General features: G+C 46.2%; 1 protein-coding gene and 1 long non-coding RNA gene across 5 annotated transcripts in view; one reads left to right on the top strand and one right to left on the bottom strand.

Annotated features, from left to right (window-relative positions):
* Positions 1-21,267, top strand: part of KCND3 (potassium voltage-gated channel subfamily D member 3) — a 214,443-nt gene extending 193,176 nt beyond the window's left edge. For 2 of the 4 annotated variants that reach the window (XM_063625686.1, XM_063625687.1), the window contains exons 3-8: positions 9,473-9,635; positions 16,103-16,204; positions 16,581-16,670; positions 18,402-18,458; positions 19,620-19,867; positions 20,616-21,267. In XM_063625686.1, the coding sequence (XP_063481756.1) occupies positions 9,473-9,635; positions 16,103-16,204; positions 16,581-16,670; positions 18,402-18,458; positions 19,620-19,867; positions 20,616-20,817 (862 nt within the window). In that variant the 3' untranslated portion in view covers positions 20,818-21,267. Of the gene's footprint in view, positions 1-9,472; positions 9,636-16,102; positions 16,209-16,580; positions 16,671-18,401; positions 18,459-19,619; positions 19,868-20,615 lie in introns of all 4 variants that reach the window. The other 2 variants (XM_063625688.1, XM_063625689.1) reach the window with 2 other exon arrangements.
* LOC134734155 (uncharacterized) lies at positions 298-22,324 on the bottom strand. The gene is made up of 3 exons (XR_010117500.1): positions 22,245-22,324; positions 4,896-4,945; positions 298-2,228 (listed from the first exon to the last, which is right to left on the bottom strand). It is a non-coding gene; the product is annotated as an uncharacterized lncRNA (long non-coding RNA).

Raw genomic sequence — 22,324 nt, 5'->3', positions numbered from 1 at the left:
TCTTCCTGACTTAGTTTGCTAAGGAAAATGGCCTCCAGCTCCATCCATGTTCCTGCAAAGGACATGCTCTCATTCTTTTTTATGGCCGTATAGTATTCCATGGTGTATATGTGCCACATTTTTTTTTATCTAGTCTACCATTGATAGGCATTTAAGTTGATTCCATGTCTTTGCTATTGTGAATAGTGCTGCAATGAACATTCACATGCATGTGTCTTTATGATATGGAAGACAACCTAGGCAATATCACTCTGGACATAGGAACGAGCAAAGATTTCATGACAAAGATGCCAAAAGTAATTGCAACAAAAGCAAAAATTGACAAATGGGATCTAATTAAACTAAAGAGCTTCTACACAGCAAAAGAAACTACCAACAGAGTGAACAGACAACCTACAGAATGGGAAAAAAAATGTTTGCAAACTATGCAATCCCACAAAGGTCGAATATCTACCATCTATAAGGAACTTAAACAAGTCAACAAGCAAAAAAGCAAATAACCCCATTAAAAAGTGGGCAAAGGACATGAACAGACATTTTTCAAAAGAAATACATGCGGCCAACAATCATAGGAAAAAAAGTTCAACATCACTGATCATTAGAGAAATATAAATCAAAATCTCAGTGAGATACCAGCTTACACCAGTCAGAATGGCTATTATTAAAAAGTCAGAAAATAACAGATGCTGGTGAGGTTGCAGAGAAAAAGGAACACTTATACACTGTTGGTGGGAGTGTAAATTAGTTCAACCGTTGTGGAAGACAGTGTGGCAATTCCTCAAAGACCTAAAAACAGAAATACCATTCGACCCAGTAATCCCATTACTGGGTAAATACCCAAAGGATTATAAATCGTTCTGTCACAAAGAGGCTGTTCTTTCTCATGTGGATTAGCCAGGTCTTCAGCTCATTCCTCTCCTCCTCCAGTGAGAAAGCGGAATGCTCTGAAGTCAGACAAGCCTGGTGTGGAGCACTGGCTTGGATAAGCTGATGATCTTGAGCACATTACTTAACTTCTCTGAGCTTCAGTTTCCTCATCTCAAAAATGGGGCTAATAGTACCTTGTAAGGTGATGATAATTAAATGGCCCATACTTATGCTAAACAAAAATAAATTATTACTGAATTGCCACTGTGATTATTATTAGATTACCTTGCTCTGAGCCTCATCTGTCCCGTCTGGGTCCACCCCCAGGTGGTGTCTTCAGAGGAACTTCAAGATTCCTAAAAGCCATCCTATCTTTTTGGTTCCTGGCTCACTGCTAGGGCTCACTTTGCAGGTGAGCCCAGGAGAGTGCCCAGCTGCAGAGACATGAGCAGAGGTGTGTGTTGGGGGTAGGGGGTACATGTGGTAGAAAGGAGAGGTGATATGGGGTTTCATTTCATTTCCCAAGTCTCCCACCTTGAGACTTGACAGCATAGGGCTAAAGTGTTTTTGTAGAATTGTGGCTAGGCTGATGCCCTAGATCTGGTAGCCTCTGAAGTGTTCTCCTCCCTTGCTCTCTACCAGGACTGCTGCCTGCCATGTTGGCTCCCCAGGAACCATAGCCTTGGGCCAGATAACTAGTGGCTATGCATAGACTTTGGAATCAAAGGGACCTGGTCTGTGCCCCAGTTCTGCAGCTGGCTAGCCAAGTGACCTTGGGCATATTACTTACCACTCTGTGCCTCAGTTTCCTCATCTGTAAAACGGGGATAATAATAGTATCTACTCATGGAAGGGGATTTGGACATGAAAAGAGGCACACAGGTGTTTGTCACGGGATGAACTCAGCCCTGGCTGGTATTTTTGGTGTCTTCCATGATGGTTTACTGTTGTCTTTTGCCCCTGGACAAGGAGGAAGCCACAGAGGTCTGAATCCCTGGAACTCTCTATGGTGGCCCAGTCTGCTCTAAGAACTCTCCTCACCCTGGTCCCACCCAACAGGACAGCTTCTGTGCCCCACCCCCATCCCCAACACTAAGGCTCCAGGAAGCCAAGTTCAGGGGCATCCCAGTGGAGAAGATAGGTGCAGCAGTGGGTGTGGCAGTGAGGCTGAGACATCATCCATGCAGAAACTCATTGAAGATGTGCCTCCCTGGTTGAGCTCGCAGCAGCTGGGCCCTAACTGGGCAGTGCCCTGGTCTCCAGTAAAGAATGGACCCCCCACCACATAGGCAGCCGTGCCCCCACCTGAGAGACAGGCAAAACTGGATGGGGGAGCTTGGCTTGCACTTATCTCTCAGCACCTGGAGGAAGAAATGAAGGGAGCAATTAATTGTACAAGTCAGGTGGTTTGTGCAGCTTAAGTTCAGATAAAAAGTTTAATTATCCCTAAGCCCTAATACAAATTAATTAGCCTTCCATATTAGGAGGGTAAGCTTCCTTGCTTTTGCCTCAGTCCAGACATTACTGTGGATTACTGAGGATGTGCTGGGAAAGAAAGAGCAACCGAAGCAGAGTCCCTGAGCCTCCACCTGCTCAGGGCAGACAGCTGCCTCCACACTGGCCCCAGATAGGGTTTGAGTGTGAGTCCTAACTCTGGGTGGGGCGCCACAGCTCACCTGTACCTGGGATGTCACCTCCAGAAAGGGCTTTCTCATCCCTTACTATCCCTACCCACAAAGCTAGGGTAGACAGAAGAGGAGAGTCCTTATTTGCATGAGCAGAGGAAGACAAAAAGGAAATAAGGCTTTGGGTTTAAACTTTGGGCTTAAATTTTTTTTTTCTAAGCCAAGACTGTTTCTGTTTTTTTCTTTTCTTACCCCTTCTTTCTTCAAAATTCCACAGAGAAAATAGGCCATAAATGCCATTAGGACTTAGAGAATCACCATTAGCTCCCCTACTTCAGTCTTCTGCCCAGGTGGGCCCCAGGAGGGACCATGGGATAAAGGGCCCTGCACACCACGGTCATTACACTCATAATTAGCTGCCATTTAATGAGTGTTTACTGTGTAATAGCTATGTAGTCTTTGCAACAACGTTGAGTTAATTTACTCATTAACCCATACATTCAACAAACATTTATTGAAGTGCTTTGAGCAGCAGAAATGACATGCTTTGATTTGCATTTTAAGAATATGCTTCTAGCCTGGCGCGGTGGCTCACGCCTGTAATCCCAGCACTTTGGGAGGCTGAGGCGGGCAGATCACGAGGTCAGGAGATCGAGACCATCCTGGCTAACACAGTGAAACCCCATCTCTACTAAAAAAATACAAAAAATCAGCCACGCATGGTGATGGGCACCTGTAGTCCCAGCTACTTCGGAGGCTGAGGCAGGAGAATGGCATGAACCTGGGAGGCAGAGGTTGCAGTAAGCCGAGATCGCACCACTGCACTCCAGCCTGGACGACAGAGCGAGACTCTGTCTTAAAAAAAAAAAAAAAAAAAAAAAAAGAATATGCTTCTGGCTGGGTGTGATTGCTCACACCTGCAATACAAGTGCTTTGAGAGGCCAAGATGGAAGGATCACTTGAGGGCAGGAGTTCTAGACCAGCCTGGGAAACATTCTGAAACCCACATCTACAAAAATAAAAAATCAGCTGGGCATGGTGACAACCACCTGCAGTCCTTGCTACTCAGGAGGCTGAGGTGGGAGGATCACTTGAGCTAAAAAATTGTTATTATTTTATATATATAAAATAATATATATTATAATTACATATCTATAATTATAATATATTTTTATATATATAAAGGGAACAAAAGTAGAAGTGAGAATTAATTCTGGTTAAGAGACTTTTGCAGAAGTCCAGTTTAGAAAGTATGATGGTCTGGGCCCAGGGTTTATTTAATAAACACTTATAAATAAAGCTCTTCCTATATGCCAGGTTGAGCTTTCACAAAAAGTAACTCATGCAATCCCTCACAACAACCCTGTGACGTAGGTACTATTAATTGATCAATGCCAGGAAACTGAAGACAGAGGATTTAAGTATCATGGCCGAAGTCACCCAGCTAACAAGTGGCAGAGCCAGGATTTGCCCTGGGTAGTCTGGCACTCAGAGACCACACTTTTAACCACTGTGCTGTGCTGCCGCTACTGAGGGGAGGTGAAAAGAAGGGGCTAAGTTCCCGCTGACTCCTCACAGCCCTCTTCCACAGCCATCCTCTCCCTAGCCCCACCCTCACTTCCCCTTCCATCCTTCTCTGACCCTGGGAGGAGCAGGATGTGATGGAAAGAGCAGGGGCAGTGAAAACAAGCTGCGCTCTAACCCCAGTAGTTCTGCCTCTTACTACTTGAGTGACCTTGAACAAGTTCCTGTCCTCTCTGGACTTTCGCTCCTCATCCCTAACGTGGGTTAACCCTACCTGATAGGGTGGGTTACTGTGAGACCCACTAATGCAGATAAGTTCCTAGCACAGGCCCTGGTACATTGTTCCTTTCCATTCTTCCATTCCCTAACTCCTCTTCTTCAGGCCAAACGTTCCCGTTCCTTTGATTATTTCCCTTGAGAGGAATTCCAGACAGTTCACCATCCCAGCCTCCCTTCTCTAGACATGATCCAGTTAATCAGTGTCCTATAGACTATACAGTGCCCGGAACTCGACACAGCAGCCTAGAAATGGTCTGCATCTAGGAGCAGAGTACAACACCCACTCCCTTTTTCCAGACACTGCACTCCCATCAATCCAGCCAAGGATGGCATTAGGTTTTTAACAGCCTGTTTATACTGGTGGACGATGTTGAAGTTAAATTCCCTGGTGATTTTTAACAGAGACTCTTTTGAAGCCAGGTCTTTCCCATCAGCTATACGTCATTGATTATTTGAATAAAAATGCTGGTGTTCTCATTTATCTTTGTTAAAATTAATCTGGTTGGTTTCACCCATGATTACAACCTGTTAAAATCCTTTTTGACTCCTAAAGACCTCAATTCATAGTAGCTCTGTCATTTAGAAACGTGAGGAACTTACTTTCAAACAATCACCAGTTAGCAGCCTCATCACCATCATTACCACAGGATCTAAATGAAAAAAGGTTAAACAGAAACAGTAATTTGTTAGTGAGCAGAGTCCAAGGAAAGATGGAACAGCTAAGCGACAGGAAACTCAGGGGTACAGCTGGTCCTCGGTAAGAATTAGAACAGGAACTCCAGCTCCATCACTGCCCTTTCCATCATGCATCTCCTGCTAGTGCCAGCCTTCTTCCTCCCCGACTGCAATCCCGCTTTTCCCCATGGCAGACAGCATGGCTGCCAACAGCTCCAGAGCTTTGCTTGTTGCAGCATCAGCTTCTTTGAAAGAGACTGATCTGGTCCCTAACGTAAAAGTCCAAGGAAGGGGAAAAGATGTTCAACATCATCAGCCATCAGGAAAATCCAAATCAAAACCACAATGAGATAACACCCACCAGGATAGCTATAAAAAGATGGACAATAACAAGTGTTGTCTCAGATAAGGAGAAATTAGACCCCTCATTCATTGCTGGTGGGAATGTAAAATGGCACCGCCACTTTGGAAAACATTTTGGCAGCTCCTCAAACTATTCAACATAGTTACCGTATGACTCCTAGAGAAATGAAAACGTGTCCACACAAAAACTTGTACACAAATGTTCATAGCAGCATTATTCAGAATAACTCAAAGGTGGGAACAATCCAACTGTCATCAACTGATGAGTGAATTAACAAAATGTGGTCTATCCAGACAGTGGAATGTTATTCAGCCATAAAAAGGAATGGAGTTCTGATACATGCTACAACATGGGTGAACCTTGAAAACACATTCAGTGAAAGAAGTCAGACACGAAAATCCACATATATGGTTCCGTTCACATGAATTGTCCAAAACAGGGACATCTATAGAGACAGAAAGTAGATTCATGATTGCCTAAGTCTGAGAGGTGGGGTGTGGAATGGTCACTGACTGCTAATGGGTACACATTTCTTTTAGGGGTTATGAAGTGCTCTAAAATTAAACTGCGGTGATGTGAGTGCAACTCTCTAAATACATTAAAAACCATTGAAATGTACAATTTAAATGGTTGGATTTTATGGTATGTAAATTGTGTCTCAGTAAAGCTTTTAAAACATCCAGGAAAGGAAGTCATTGGTTCAGCTTGGGTGAGATGCCCTATTTTGAGCTCACCAGCTGGGTCAAGTGGGCATCGGGGCATGGGAAATATGGCAGCTTATCTGGACAGTTTACAAGTTTACATCATCATGGGAATGAGGGACACAGTTCCTATTAGGGTGTCAGCAGACAAAACAATAGGTACCCACTACACTGGCTAATTCTAGACAATTTACAGTTATTCAAACACTGAATTAAGTGTTTCTTTTGAATTATCTCATTAATTATCGCAACAACCCTGGGGATATAAACCCATTTTATAAGTGATAGAGGCTCAGGTTAAATAAACGCCCCAGGGTCACTTAACTAGTTGGTAACTAATGTAAACTAGGGTTCAAACCCAGGTTGGACTCCAGTGTCCTCTCTTAATTATTAGGCCATGCTGCCTCCCTCTGGCTTTTACAAGTTGTTGAAAAATTCTGGAACATACCACTGAACATACTCATAACTTGAGATCCATTCTTTATTTCATTTACTTATTTCCTTTTTCATTAAAGGAGACATTTTAACATGAAAACCATGAACTTCCTTTGCTGGCATAGGACCACAGTTGGTAATCTTTGAGAAGTGCCAGAAGACTGGAGATGGTTGTGCAAACCCTGCTAACCACACTGCTATCCACACCACACTCCTCCAGCTTGTCAAGGGTATAAAGAACTGGGACAAGAACACATCTTGTTAAAATCATGACGCAGTAGGTCTGGAGCAGTCTCCTGATCTACCAACCAGCTAACCTCACTGTCAAAACAAGAAATAAGGTTAATTTGGCAAGATGTGTGCCTAGTGAACCAATACAGCTTATTTTCCAAGTATTCACAAGCTGTCTACTTAATAATCTGCTCTCGAATTCTGCCAGCAATTTGATGGCACACTTTATGGATACCAAGCCTATTGGTCTGTGGTTTCTCAGACCTCCTTTTGCCTTCTTTAAAAATTCAATACTGCCATTTTCCATCTCTAGTCTCTTGGTAATTTTCTGCTGCACCATGATTTCTCAAGGATCCAGGGCAGTGTTCTGCAACCCCATCTGCACATTCATCCTGTCTCCCGGGTGGGATTCATGTGGGCCTGTGATGTAAATTTACTGAATTCAGCTGGACACTTGCCTGCTCTCCTGTCTCCTACTTTAAGCTCTGGATCCTTCTTTTTGGCATTTGTTCCAGCCTCTCCAAGATGCAGCTCCTTATTCCCGGTGGAGAAGGCAGAGGATGCCTGGGAGTGGATTGTTCGGCTTTCTCCTTGTCATCTGTCACTAGCAGACCATCTGCCCCAGCAGGAGGCATGGCTTCCCTTCTGCCACTTTCTTCATATGGATGAAGCAATCTTTCTGTTGTCCTTAGCATTCCTCACCAGCCTTGGTCACTCTGAAATGCAGCCTTTCTGGCATTGTTCTTCTGCACTCCTGCCATGCTTTATTTTCATCCACAGCCCTGTGCCCGCAGGCCCCCTTTCAGTTGTGTCATCTGAAAATCCCAGCTAAGGTGATATATCTCAGAGGCAGCCCCCTTTTCTTCATCAATGGGGCTATTTGAACTTGGGACAACCAACTGTGTTTTTAGAGTTTCCCATCAACAGAGACTGTGGTTTTCAGAATGCCTAGCTAAAAGTAATAGTATCTATTGTTTGTGGAGCTGTATATGTCACAATAGGATTATGATCTAGGTTACTGTTATTATCTTCATTTTACAGACAAGGAAACTAAGGCCCAGAGTAACATCCCCCCAAGATCATACAGTTATTTTATGGAGCGGGGTGAGTCTTGAACCCACGTTATCTAAATTCAGAATCCATGTTCTCAACCACTTCCCTGGAGGCCTCTCCTGAGTACCATGGCAGAGGAGACAATCCTAGCTGCAAAGATCTAGAAGGCTCTAGCACAGGCCTTAATGCTAGTGCACGTCCAGGAAATCTTGAGCCAGGGCAAAGGGCATGAACACTGAAGGAGAAGGAAGACAGTCTCAAAACAGGAGCCTACTTCACAGGGAATTGAGAGGCTTAAGTGAGATCATTCATTCATTCATTCACCAAATACCCGTCTACCTCTGCCATGTCCTCCACCAAGTTCTTGGGTGTTCATACTTCTGAAATAGCTTGCCCCATCCCCTTCCACATCCTCTCTGGAAACCCAAGCCCCGTGGTTTCCTCAGGACAGATGACTTTGAGCCTATTTTAGCAGAAAAAATTCCTGGTCATCCTAAGCTTGTTTCTGCTCCAGACACCCAGAGGGCACAGAGGCAGGGGAGATGGTGTTTCTGGCTTTAGTCGAAGGAGTAATCACAGCTCTTTGCTTAATAAGGCCTTTCAATTATCTCAATAAAGAGGAGACTAAACACTTAACCACTGTGGAGAGTATCTTATTGATTGGGGGGACAGAGGCTCTGGCCTGCATGCCCAGAACTGAGTAGGATCCAGGCCAACCTGGTCCCAGAGGGCAGCTGAGCTGCTAGGCTGTGAAGTACTTAAAAGAGTTTCTCCAAGCTCTGAGAGGAGCCAGCACAGTGCCAAAGTGGCTTCACAGCTTTAAGGGGCTGAGGTTCAGAGCTCATGGTCCCCCTCTGAGATGCTATGGCTACTGGAAAATAGACAAAAGCAAGAAGAGTGGCTTTTAATCCCAGCTGAGCAAATGAGAGCAGTCCATGTAATTATCTCAGCCTCAGTTCCTGCATCTGTACAATGGGGATAAGAATACAAAGTTCACAGGGTTCATGGGGCTTATGTGAGCTAAATATGTAGAAGTGCTTTGTAAATTACAAATCCACATGAATACGTGAGTTTGTTATTTGTTGTTATCATCATAAATGAGATTCTGTTACTCTTCTGCTTAAAACTCCTCATGGCGCCTCACTGAATGGGATAAACCCGTATCCCTCCCCATGGCCCATCAGACGCTGCGTGATCTGGCCCCTGCCTGCCTTACCCTCCTCTCGTGGTGTCCAGTCATGCTGACCCTTTGACAATTCCTAGATCAGGCCAAACTCCTTCCTGCTACTTCAAGGCCTCTGTACGTGCTGTTTCCCCTACCACACACACTTGTCCCCAGCTGTTTTACATGGCTGGATCCTTTACATTCAGCTCTCAGCTTAAATGTTAGCTCCTCAGAGAGGCCTTTCCTGACCACACTCCCACCACCTGATGCAGCACCTCTCTCTAGTCTCTTCATAGAACCAACCAAGACACGATATTTTTATGTATTCACTTAATTGTTTATGGTCTTGTTAGAATGTTGGCTCCCTGCACATAAGGATCTTGTCTCTCTTGTTCACCCCCAGGTCCATGTCACAGTACCTGGCACACAGTAGGTACTCTAAACAATTGCTGAATGAATGAATGAATGAATGGGTGAATGATTGGCAGGGAAGCCTGCCTTGTTTCCCAAATGACCCTCTCTCCCTTACACCCTGTTTCTCTCCGTCTCTCAGGTACGGAGACATGGTGCCTAAGACGATTGCCGGGAAGATCTTCGGCTCCATCTGCTCCTTGAGTGGCGTCCTGGTCATTGCCCTGCCAGTCCCTGTGATTGTTTCCAACTTTAGCCGGATTTACCACCAGAATCAGAGAGCTGATAAACGCAGGGCACAAAAGGTAAGCCTCAGACTCAGGGAAGCGGGGGCAGTGTAAAGGATGCGGGGGAGCACCAGTCAGGGAGCCAGGCCTAGAGCTCCTCAGAGGATCACTGCACAGACGGCCTCTGGCTTTGCAAGGTAAGGTAGCTTCGGTCCCTTCCTGCTCACCAGTCTCCTGAATTCCACCCCCGGTCAGTTCCAAAAGGCATTGAACCCTCAATTATCTGTAAGCTGATTATCCCTCTTTGGACATTTTTTGGCAATTTCCTTGGCCCCTGGCTCCACCTCCACTCCCTCAGCCACTGCCACTCAGCCATCCCCGCACTCCTCCCTCTCCCAGCCAAGAGCTTACTAGGAAACATAATCTCTTTTTAATATCCTATAAAAGCCTATACAAAACCCAGTGGCAAAAATAAATTTGTTGAAAAGAAAAATAAATACTGTGAAAGGAGAGCGTCCTGAGGCCGTTGAGTTCAGGGACAAATGGCACAACAGGCTTTAGGAATTTCCAAGATATCATAGGGCAAAGGCACTGAAGTCAACTGCAGTTGGTGATCAGGAGACTAACCATCAGTCCTGGGGAAAGTTTTAGATTATGTTCAATACACACTGCTGAAAATGGCAGGAGAGAGTAAAATACGGTCATTTGCCCATGCAATGAGGAAAAATGTCTGAAGGCTTTGGTGCTCGGAAAGAAGCCTCTTTTTCCAGCTAGCCCTCAACCTTGTTTCCAGAACAACTTATCAACTCAGCCAACTCTTGTTCACTTGCATTTTTAAGGCATCTAGCCAGTGAAGTTCCTGAGTAGTGACTTTCCCCAGGTTTCCTCTCAGAAGAGGGATATCTGGGTTGGGGAAGTGGGAAAGCGGTGTTTTTCATTGTCTTCAGATCTGGGCTGAACTGTGGTGCCCCTTCAGCAGCATCTCAGCCCCCAGGGGTTATGGCCAGAGCCTTTCTGAGGACAATGGACAGGAGGAGAACTGTTGAAAGACTGGCTTTTGGAGGCTTGGGGGTTTGTCTCCTTACTTTATTCTTTTATCCATTATTCCGCAAACATTTACTGAGCACATACTATGTGGTCGGCCCTATGCATTGCAGCCAGATTCTTTCCTTGCTACAGAATCCCTGCTACTGGCCTTCTGCTTGCAGGGATAACCTCCAGGTAGCAGGGCTTGCCTTGGGTGTAAAGGCTCAAAGGGATGTTAATGTCGTTATGCAGGAAGAAATCCAGAATTTCAGAACAGATCTGTGTATGCCTACCATCACAAAGCTATAAAGGTTATGAAAGCTAGCTCCAAAATGTATAATAAATATAATTGTATAGTGAATCCAGTTGGTTCTCACCTCCAGCCTATCGCCTTCTGTGTGCTTTTATGGTTGGCTCCTTGCCCTCTTGTCCCCTCTGCCTCTGCTTTTATTTATCCTGACCTGGTCTGTTAAGTTGCCACCTTAAGATTTATCTTCTGGCTCTGTCCGTCATCCTTTCTGTCCCATACATGCCTATCTCCTACCTCTTCACCCAAGGTCAGGGTTTCCCTACCTCCTGTTCCCTGCCAGTCATCCCAGAAATGGAAATCTTACCTCTTTCCCTGTTCAAGTCAGGCAGCAAATTTGAATAGGGTCTAAATTTGTTACGCAGAAACTGTGATCTCCTTCCCACATTCAGGAACCAGAGACCCTGAAGGGCCAGGGATCCTCTAGTGGCCCCGCCCCCAAGGGGCTAGGGCTGACACAGGTTTCTGGCAGAGCAGGTGAGGTTCACAGGAATCCTCAGCTCACACACTAGCCCACGGCTGTGCACACACCAGTGACAGCCCATTCCAGCTGTGTTCTCAGTGGCTCCTACAGCTACCTTCCCTTCACCTGGGAATTGATTTATTATTATTATTATTTTAGAGATGGGATCTCACTATGTTGCCCAGGATGGAGTCAAACTCCTGGGGTCCAGGAATCCTCCCACCTCAGCCTCCAGAGTAACTGGGATTACGGGCGTGTTCCCAGCTCTCCCCTAGGACATTATAAAGCTCATCCTGTGTGATTAAAATCTAGGAGCAACTTAGGCTTCTTCCATCCTCTGGCTGCTAAAGATGGGTCTCCCTCCCGCCCTGCCCCTTTCCCTCTCCCTCTTCTGTATCCCCTTGAAATCAGAGTAAATATTTACAGTGTTTTCACCTTGCCTGGATACTGTTTCTCCTCAAGGCTGCTCAGCTCTGTCTCTGTCACCTTGGGCTTCCTATAAGAGGGAAAAAAAATACTGGCTGTTCCAGCATTGAGTCTGTCACCATGGGTCAAGGCAAGTAGGTCCAGAGGATTTGGTGGAAAGTGGAAATATGGGATGGGAAGGAAACTAATGATAGTTCTCAGCCCAGACCACATACTTGGGAGTTATAGTAGCTATATCGTCATCCTCTTCCCATGACTGGTTTGCTTGGGATTATTACTAAGATTAGTCTATTACTATTTGCCTTAGATACTGTGTCCTCTGAGCCAAGTGAACTGGAGATAGGGGGAGGTCTGGCAGTAGACAGAGAGAGAGGAACATCTGGATTGGGGCATTTCATCCCCATCTCCAGTTCTGGTGCATACCCATATTCTTTTTTTAATGAAATGTTTTATTGAGATAATTATAGATGCTCACATAGTTGTAAGAAATAACACAGAGCAATCTCTTGTAAAGTTTGTCCGCCAGTTTCCCCTAGTGGTAACATTTTACAAAACAGTAGTACTATATATCACCACCAGGATATGGGCATTGTACAACCTACCAATCTTATTCAGATATCTCCAGTTTTACTTGGACAGGTGTGGGTGTGTGTGTGTGTGTGTGTGTGTGTGTGTGTGAGTGATAAGTTAATGCATCCACTGCCACGGTCAAGAGACTGAACAGTTCCAACATCACAAGGATCCCATGGGTTGCCCTTTCATAACCCCACCTTCTGCCCTAGCCCTGCCCTGTCCCTAACCCCTGGCAACCATTTATTTTTCCATCATTTACAAATGTTTTAATTCCAAAAATGTTATATAAAGGAATTCATGCAATAGGTAACCTTTGGGTATTGGCTTTTTCCATTCTATATGATTCCTGGATTTTCATCCAAGTTGCTGTATAGGTAATCCATTCATTATTGCTGAGTAGTATCCATGGTACAGATGTACCAGTTTGTTTATTTGCCTGATGAGAAACACCAGAGATGATTTCAGTTTTGGGCTATTACAAATAAAGCTACTGTGCACAATCATGTAGAGGTTTTTATGTGAGCATAAGTTTTAATTTCTCTGAAATAAATGTCCCAGAATGCAATTGCCCATGTTTTGGCCTTTCCATTTCTTTCTCTTTCTCCTCCTTCTGCCGCTCCAAGAACAAGAGATAGAAATACTCATGGTTAAAAGGCACCCATCAGCCAGATAGGAAGAAAGTGCTTAATTGTGAGAGGCCTCCCAAGGATTGATAGAAGTTTATTGGCTTGAACATAGATGGTACCTGCAACTGTACCTAGGGTAGCAGCATTCTCCTTCCAGATCCCCTCTCCCCCAACCTGGAGTCTCCACATTTGTGGAAAATGCAATCTCCTGGGCTTTGCTTGAATTTTGAAACTTGTCTGATGGTGAAAATTCAGGAAAGGAGAGGAATGTTCTGGAAGCAGCATTCAGTCTGAAAGTTGGAGGTCCTGAGCTGAAGCCTTGATCGTCCACTGCCTTTGCCTGGATAAGTCACTTCCCTCACATCCTCCTTTTTTTTTTTTTTTTTTTTTTTGTCTTTGAATTTGTCTGGATGATCTCTAAGCTCTCTTTTAACTCTCACATTGTTCTTAAGGCCATAGAAGAGGGTGAAGCTGACCAATCCACTCAAGGATTAAGCCCATTACAGTGGCAGTATAAGCATGGCCTTCCAGCCAACTACATAGGATCTTCTTCCTTCCTCGGCCATCATAAACTTTGCTTGAGCACCTGTTCAGTGTGAAACCCTGTGTTGGATGTTACAGATAAAAATATGCATAAGCCACATGCCCCAGCCCCCAAGAGCTCAAAACCAAGCCATAGAGCCCCACCAAATTTCATATGCTGGGTATGGTTCTGTAAATCCATTGCAAACCTCTTTGTCCTGTGTGGGAAGAGATTAAATGATCTAGTACATTTGATATGACAATCTGTTGCTTTAATAGAGCCCAGGGTAAGATATGATTAAAAGAAGTGCCACAAAGAAGAACAGGAGAATCTTTCATCTCTAGAAACTAATGAAGACGGACCCCAGATACAAGAACGGTCTGGCTCCAAGTGGTGCAATCAAATTATATAAGACTATAATAAGCTTGACACAATTGGATTTCCATATGAAACTCTCAACACCCAGCACTCACCTAAAGCAATTGCAGCCACATCCTCAAATATGAGGAACTTGCTTGAATGTAAACATCTAGCCAAGGGGAGGGCTGGAGCAGGATTCCCACAGAGTAGAACTGTCCTGGCCCCCTAATCAATGTTCTCTGCTTGTAGAGAGGAGGAATGATAGGGCTGATTTGCCATCATCCTTTCTCTCCCAGGTTCCCCTTTTTATTCTCTCCTTCATCAAGAGGAGCAGTCTTCCTCAGACTTAAAGGAAGATCTTTCAGGCTCAAGTCCTGGCCCCTTCCCCACATTTGGAAGCCTGGGAAGGGAGTTGAATTGTTTCTGCAAGGAGATAGTTCCCAGGAAGCAAGAGATATACGTCCTTTGTGTTTCTGTTGACCACCTGAACCCCTGAGACCGTGGTCTCCTTTTAGCAGATGAACCAGCCCAGCAGGACACTTGGGGAGAGGGTGACAAGAAGTGGAAATTGCCACAATTTCCCTAGGACCCTTTTCCTGCTTAGAGTCCGTGTTGAAGTCACATGTGGACTTGCTCAGAGCCAGGAGGGACCTTCTACTCCAGGATGGGTCTGCTATCCTTGTGGGCTGTTCTGCTTCCAGTAGCAAGCACCTGGAGCTGTAAATAGATCTACAGAGCCCAAACCTCAAGCTGCATTTTTTTAAACTAGCAAGAAACCTCTACCCAGTCCCTTCTCCCTCTCTCAGTCTCATTCCTTAGTCCTTTCTCTTTGGCTGTGCTACTGTCATAGTGACAATGATTACAGTCATTAGGAAGGAGAAGGGCAGCCAGCATGTGTAATGTGTTCAGCTTCTCCCTGTGCAAGCAGGAGAGATGAGCTTGATACCATGCAGCCCTCCTGCAGTGGACCTTCTCTGCTGAAGGTTTCCCAGGTTGGAGCTGGGGAGAGTTTCAGTTGTCCTACTTAAAGCCAAGTAGTGTATAGAAATGTGTCCTATCCTCCCTTCTTATGCACACCCGGTCAACTCTCACATGTACCTATACTCATTCCCACCGTCATGCGCAGCAAAATAAATATATATTAACATATATACATGCGGTCAGGCACGGTGGCTCACGCCGGTAATCCGAGCACTTTGGGAGGCCAAGGCAGGCAGATCACCTGAGGTCAGGAGTTTGAGACCAGCCTGGCCAACATGGTGAAACCCCATCTCTGCTAAAAATACAAAAATTAGCTGAGCGTGTTGGTGGGTGCCTGTAATCCCAGCTACTCAGGAGGCTGAGGCAGGAGAATTGCTTGAACCCAGGAGGCAGAGGTTGCAGTGAGCCGAGATCACGCCACTGCATACTAGCCTGGGTGACAGCGAGACTCCGTCTCAAAAAAAAACAAAAAAACAAAAAACAAACAAAAAAAACCACCATATACATGCATGAATCCACTCCCAAAGACAGAAATACAATTGTAAATGTGTTTTATTAACTTAAAAAATCGAGAACCTACTGTTTACTGGGGGTACATCAGTAAACAAGGCAAAAACTCCTGCCCTCAAGGAATTTACATTTTAGTGGAAGAGAAAGAGAAAGTATCAAGATAAATATATAAAACATATATTTCCTTAGTAATAAGTGCTAAGAAAAAAATTGCAGAGGAGTTCAGAAGCATTGAAGAGCACATAGGCACACTCCTTGCTTTTCTCATACTTAACTAATATTTGGGGACCTACTATATGCAGAAAATTGTACTGGACCCTAGAGGAGAATCAGGGCAGCTAGCACATACACTCCTCTAAGGAGTTTGCAGTTTAGTTAGAGATAAGAAAACTGAGTAGCGCAACTGAATAGCACATGGCATTTTGCAATACTGAGTAGATAAAGGTCATGAAACCTTTGGGAGAAGAGAGCTTGGATGAGTGATATTTCTCCTGCCAGGATTATACCCGGGCTGGAGAGATGAGTGGAGACTCCTGGGAATTCTGACCCAACCAAACTATACAAAGTGGGTACACAACCTCTCAGACCCAGTCCCTGGGTCTGTAACTGGAGATGCATGAGGTTGGAGAGAAACAGCCTCATCCCCTTCATCAGGTGTCACCTGGGAAGCCAGCCTCACAGCTTCACCAGGCTTGCTGTCTTTTTGTACCATGGTCTCCCTCATTCTTTTATTATCTCTGCCAATCACAGAAGGCCCGCCTTGCCAGGATCCGTGTGGCCAAAACAGGCAGTTCGAATGCATACCTGCACAGCAAGCGCAACGGACTCCTCAACGAGGCGCTGGAGCTGACGGTAGGTGCCTAGAGGACCTGGGCTGGGGAACATAAAGGGGCAGATGGGCTTGCTTCCTCTTTCCCGGGACACCAGCCCTCCCACCCCAGAGCCCCAGTATGAACCCCACGGAGGACATGTTTCCAAACTTTCCCCAGGTAGCAGCCCCCCATTCACACACCACTTCCATAGGATTATCACCACTACCCCTAAACCAGATTTAGACCAAGGGCCCCTGAGCCCAAAGCCTAGCATATTCAATGCTGACCCTGAAATTTGGTCAAATAAAAAAAATTTGATTATTCTATTGCCCTTTGACCTTTAGTGGAGAAATGAAGGAGCTGGAGAGGGGAAGAGCCACCAACTTTTTACTCAATCTCTCTTCCTTTTTTACTAGGGCACCCCAGAAGAGGAGCACATGGGCAAGACCACCTCACTCATCGAGAGCCAGCATCATCATCTGCTGCACTGCCTGGAAAAAACCACTGTGAGTCCCAGCCCATTGCCACCTCCTTTTCATCGCTGACCCTGACCCTTTTCTAAGGCTGTACTCACATCTTCACTCTGGGCCAGAAGTCAAAGTCTGTCCCCTTCAGATCGAAAAGGTAGTGATGGGATCTACTGGCCCTCAGGTGGAAGACCCTGAGGAGTGGGGCAAGGTCACCAGGGTGGGAGACCAGCTCTGTCCTGCAGGAGCATTGAGGAGGCCACTCCCCCGGCCTCCCACACACTCCTACACTCATCTCCACGGCCCATTTCTTGATTACTGAGGACTTAGGCGTCTGCCTATCAGTTTCTCAGTTCTGACGGGCATCACCCTTCAAAGCTTGAGCTGAATTTGTACAGAACGGCAGAGAAGAGTGTTGATTTCTGTCCCACCTCTGGGGCTGGGTTGATGCAGCCTGTGGGCCCCTTGGCTCCCTACATCCTCCTGCAGACAGCGTGTGAAGGAGGCAGTGCATGTATTTCTCCAACTAGGATTCAGAAGTACCACCCCCGCCCCCACCCCTGCCCAGTCACCCGGTGGTTCTCAGGGAGTCCAGATGCTAACAGGCTGATTGTTAAAACAGAGCCATGGTTTAGGGTGCCACAGCTGGAGTGTGGAATGATGCTTGTGCCTAACCATCAAACTGAAAGGAAGGGCAGTGGGGCCAACCCTGGACCCTTGGCAGAAACTGCTAGGAATAGTAGGCAGGGAAGAGAGGTCAGGGTAGAAAAGCCAAGGAGAAACAAAATGAAAGCCTTCCTCCTCCTTTCTAGAACCTCCTCCCCAAAGAGTCTACAGTCAGGGCTGAGTACCCTAAGGAAGGAACTTCCTAATTCTAGATGTTCCATATCCTGGCCTCCCAGATGTAGAGAGAATAAATGTTAGATGACTCCTTTTTTTTTTGGTGGGGAGGGGGGTGCGGGGCTGCAGGGACAGGATCTTGCTATGTTGCCCAGGCTGGTTTTAAAACTCCTGGCCTCAAGTGATCCTCCCACCTCAGCCTCCCAAGTAGCTGGAACTACAGGTACAGACCACCATGCCTGGCTTCGATGACTCTATCTGAGCCAAATGTGGACACTGTGGATGGCAGTTGAACCCAATAAGGACTTCCAAAATGGGAAGGTGCTCTGCAAACCCTAGTTACAAGATTTATAATCAAGAACGTATATTCATATCTAGACTTTCTCTCAAAGACTCTGAGCTTGCCAAAGGGATAGGCCCGGACCCAACTGCCCTTTCCAAGTTGCATGTGCTGGGTGGAATGTGTAAATTGAAAGGATATGGGTGAAAATATTTGGGTTTGAAGGGCTGGAATGTTGGCATTAAAGAAATGAGATTTTAGACTTGAGGGATGGAATGCTGGCATTGAAGGGATGGAATGCTGAATTTGAGGGAAAGAATGTTGGATTGTGGGGGTGAGATATTGGGATTAAAGCTCTGGAATGCTGGATTTTAGGGGAGGAATGTTGGACTCAAGGGGTGGAATGTTGGGGCAGGAGAGGCAGAATGTTGGGATAGAAGGAGTGAATGTTGGGGTTGAGCAGGGTCCTGTTGGGGCTAAAGGGTGGAATGTTGGGAGGAAGGAGGCAGAATGCTGGGAATGAGGGGTGGAATGTTTGACTCAAAGGGTGGAATGCCGGGATCAAGAGACTGAATGTCAAAACTGGCTTGGGAATGCTGGAATGTACAATCAATGGTGTTTTTATCTTCTGTTGGCATGTTGTCCTGTAGGGGTTGTCCTATCTTGTGGATGATCCCCTGTTATCTGTACGAACCTCCACCATCAAGGTATAACTTTTTAAAAATTCAATTGATGTTTTTCTCTCTGATAATTCTGAGTCTGTGGATTCTCCCCTTTTTACCCCCCGGCCTGGTTCTGTGCATGTGCTGCTGATTCTTCTGGGGTTCCTCCTACCTCTGCTGTCACACCCAGCACCAGCTCAGGCTTCCAGTTTCTTGTGCTGAACCACCCAACTGTCTTTCTAGTTCCCTCTTTGGACCTCCCCAGGGGCGTGGAAGGGGTGGTGGAACATGGCACCAGTGCTGGTATCCTGTGAGTCTCCATGTGCCACATCTCTCTGTGCCACATCCCAGCTCCGTGGGGACTCCTGGTATTTGCCACCAGGCTGGTCTTTCCCTGAACTCTGTTTTCATGCCATTTCTCTTCAGACTTTCTCCTCACTCTGGCAGCCTTAGCCAGACCATCAATGCCATAGATTTGTAGTCATCTTGGCCAAACAGCCATTTTTTAGTTATCCTGGGTTCAGCTATACCCCATCCCAATGGCCTCCAGTCAGGAGATAGTTAGCAATCCCTTCCCGTGCTTACACTTGACCTAGGGAATCCTGTGCCTCCAGGTATATTAAGGACTCATATCCCATAATCAGGTGGGGAAAAATAATTAAAAGAAACCCTATCCCTGACAGTTTGCCCCAGTGGCCTTCAGGATCAATGCTCTCCCAATTCTGTGAATGACCCCCATGTTTAAAAGTTTTTGTCACACCCTTACCTGTTAAATCCAGGAAAGACAACCTAGCATACCCACTTCCCACAGTCAGTGACTCCTTATCTGCCACCTCTGGCAGATCTTGTACAAAGCCTGGAAAGTAAAGTCTTTGCTTCTAGCTGTGATGATGCCATTGAATTCCTCTGTGTCCTGTATGTCCCTTCAGCTCAAAGCTGTAGGTGAAGTATATGTCACATCATGATTTCACAACTGCAGTCCCTACCCTTTGAGCTGATGGCCAGGGCTGCCAATATGATTCTCTTTCTGTCCTCATTGGATGCCCATGGGACATCACCCCTCCTGAATGCTTATCTGTCATCCGGGCAGCTGGGAGCCCTTCCTTTAAGGTCCAGAACAGAGACAGGCAGCCATACAGAGTATAGGGGCTTACCTCTCTCCTCCCTACCTCCTTTTCCTACTTCTTCTCCTTCTGCCTCCCGCAGAACCACGAGTTTATTGATGAGCAGATGTTTGAGCAGAACTGCATGGAGAGTTCAATGCAGAACTACCCATCCACAAGAAGTCCCTCACTGTCCAGCCACCCAGGCCTCACTACCACCTGCTGCTCCCGTCGTAGTAAGAAGACCACACACCTGCCCAATTCTAACCTGCCAGCTACTCGCCTGCGCAGCATGCAAGAGCTCAGCACGATCCACATCCAGGGCAGTGAGCAGCCCTCCCTCACAACCAGGTGGGTGGCTTCCATCCCATCAGCCACAAAGGCTCGAATCATCCCATTCACAGAATTAGACAATCGCAGCATTAGGAGAACCTTGAGAATCCTCTAGCCACTCCCCTTATCTAATGCATGAGCCCCTCTACCTTCCTCCTTTCCTTGCAAGGAAACCCAAAGGCCCTTCATATGCTGTTGGAGTAGGTACTATAGCAGCTTAGGCTGAAAATAGATAACAGGGAAAAAAAAACAACTTTAAAAAGAATTATATATATACATATAAAATAATGTGTCTCTAGATACACAAAAATGACCTGATCTGGTACAAGGAATGAACCAACCATTTTCTCGAGAAACAGTTTTCATATCTGTGTTACTCATGGCTTATCCTAGGTTGATTTGAATCCCAGAGACTGACTTTTCCCTCCCTGTCTGCTTATATTTAGGCCACTTCCCACTACCTCCAAATGGGTTGCAGAGAATTCAGGGAATGCAAATGCCAAATGCCACAAATGATAGGTAAACAATCACTGGTGGGGGTGATGGACACTCTGCAGTTCAAAGCCTACTATACACAACTTGATAATTGCTAGTAGTTTGGGAATAATAATTAGAACGGATAATTACAAGTTGATTACAAAAGGCAGAGATAGAGGCACAACAAAATATCCTCCTAGTTACCATGAGCAAGAAATGTAGGGGGTCAAGGGAGCTTTGGGATGCTGGCCAGCAGGAACCATCATCAACTCACTCTTTTCTATCCCAGTCGCTCCAGCCTTAATTTGAAAGCAGACGACGGACTGAGACCAAACTGCAAAACATCCCAGATCACCACAGCCATCATCAGCATCCCCACTCCCCCAGCGCTAACCCCAGAGGGGGAAAGTCGGCCACCCCCTGCCAGCCCAGGCCCCAACACGAACATTCCTTCCATAGCCAGCAATGTTGTCAAGGTCTCCGCCTTGTAAAACCACTGGACAGAGGGCCAGAGGGGGTAGTGGGGAATGAAGGGGACTGGCATGTTGGTGGGTGGCCACTGGGACCACTCCCTCCCCCCTTTCCCCACTATTTCTGCCTGCCCCATTGTACCCCTAGCACTGAGACTTGTGCCTGGAAGGAAAAACAGGTAGCAAAGGGGCACCTGAGGTTCACGCTGCTAGCGTGGACATAGCCCTGTGATACTGCATCTCACTGGGGCCAGAGGAAGGGAGGGAGGGTGGGGGGGTCGGGGATGGGCCGGGAGATATAGGCTATGTGCCAGGACATGGCCTGGATGGAGGAGCCTCAGACTCAGACCAAATAACAATCGTTTCTGGAGACCCCAGTGAGGAAAATACAAGACCAAGAGCAGCAAAGAGGCCAAGTTGTCACAAGCAAAACAGAAAGAAAATATAACACTGTGTATTTAAGCACCTTTTTCAAGGCTCTTAATGGATAATATTTATTCATGGGAAAAGGTGGAAAGCAAAAACACCAACGGATTTTTGTGAAATGTTTTTCTCCATGGACCCAACACCTTTGAACCAAAACAATGCATTTTGTGAGGGATTTTTTTTTCTCCTTTTATAGCAAAAGCTTTTAGGCTAAGAAGTCAGTTATTGCTGAGTTCTCTCTCCATTCCCCCAGGTGGGTGAGGTCAACTGAGCCTGGGCCCCCACTGCCCAGCTGACCTGCGCAGAGCTGCCAAGTGACCACACGGCAATCCTTACCCTTTGTCCGTCCCTGTCTCCCTTGTCTCTGTACCTCTCTGCTTACCCCTGGCTGTTTCTATGTCCAGCCATCTGTCTCTACCTGGATCCCAATGATCCTGAAACACATCAGTAAAGCCTTCTTCATCACTGCCACGCACAACAGACTTGTGCCTGGGAGTTCTATCTGTGTGAATGCAACTACAGAGGAGGAAAGAGTGAAGCAAAAATTGGGAGAGTTTAGGGGTAAGGGAAGTCTACCTCACAGAACAGAGGTTCTGCTTCCCTTGGGGTTGGAACCACTGGTGTTTGCAGTTTCAGTTTCTGGGAAAGAAAGGGAACGAACAGATTTATCACACTGGAATCTTGAAAAGGCAAATCGCCAACACCTGAGACGCGGTCAAATCTGGTATGTGCCAGTGAGGGGAGAACGGAAGGACCCAGGGCTCGCAGCCTCAGCCGGTCATTATGGCACCTTGCTATAGACCCTCCCTCCAAGACCCACCATAAAGCCCATCCAGAGCCCTTCCAAAAGGCCCCGGGAGTAGTTTCCTCCAGAGAGGGCAGTGGTACGGGGACCAAGATTCTCCTGACTTGTATCACACCAGAGGCAACTCCCACACAGAGGCTGTGGAAGGGTAAGCCTGTGTGCCTCAAGAAAAATGCTTCAAAGCAAAAGCAAGTAAGAGATTCTAGATGATTCTTACCTGCTATGAAAGATGACTTGATGTCTGAAGAGGCTTCGGCCTGATCTCCCTGAAGATGCTGAAATGGGGGAGAAGCCTGA

This window comes from Symphalangus syndactylus, chromosome 12 (genome assembly GCF_028878055.3).
Source record: "Symphalangus syndactylus isolate Jambi chromosome 12, NHGRI_mSymSyn1-v2.1_pri, whole genome shotgun sequence".
NCBI classification, from domain to species: Eukaryota; Metazoa; Chordata; class Mammalia; order Primates; family Hylobatidae; genus Symphalangus; species Symphalangus syndactylus.
The sequence above is the reverse complement of the archived record's forward strand: the minus strand, read 5'-3'. Positions and strand labels throughout refer to the sequence as shown.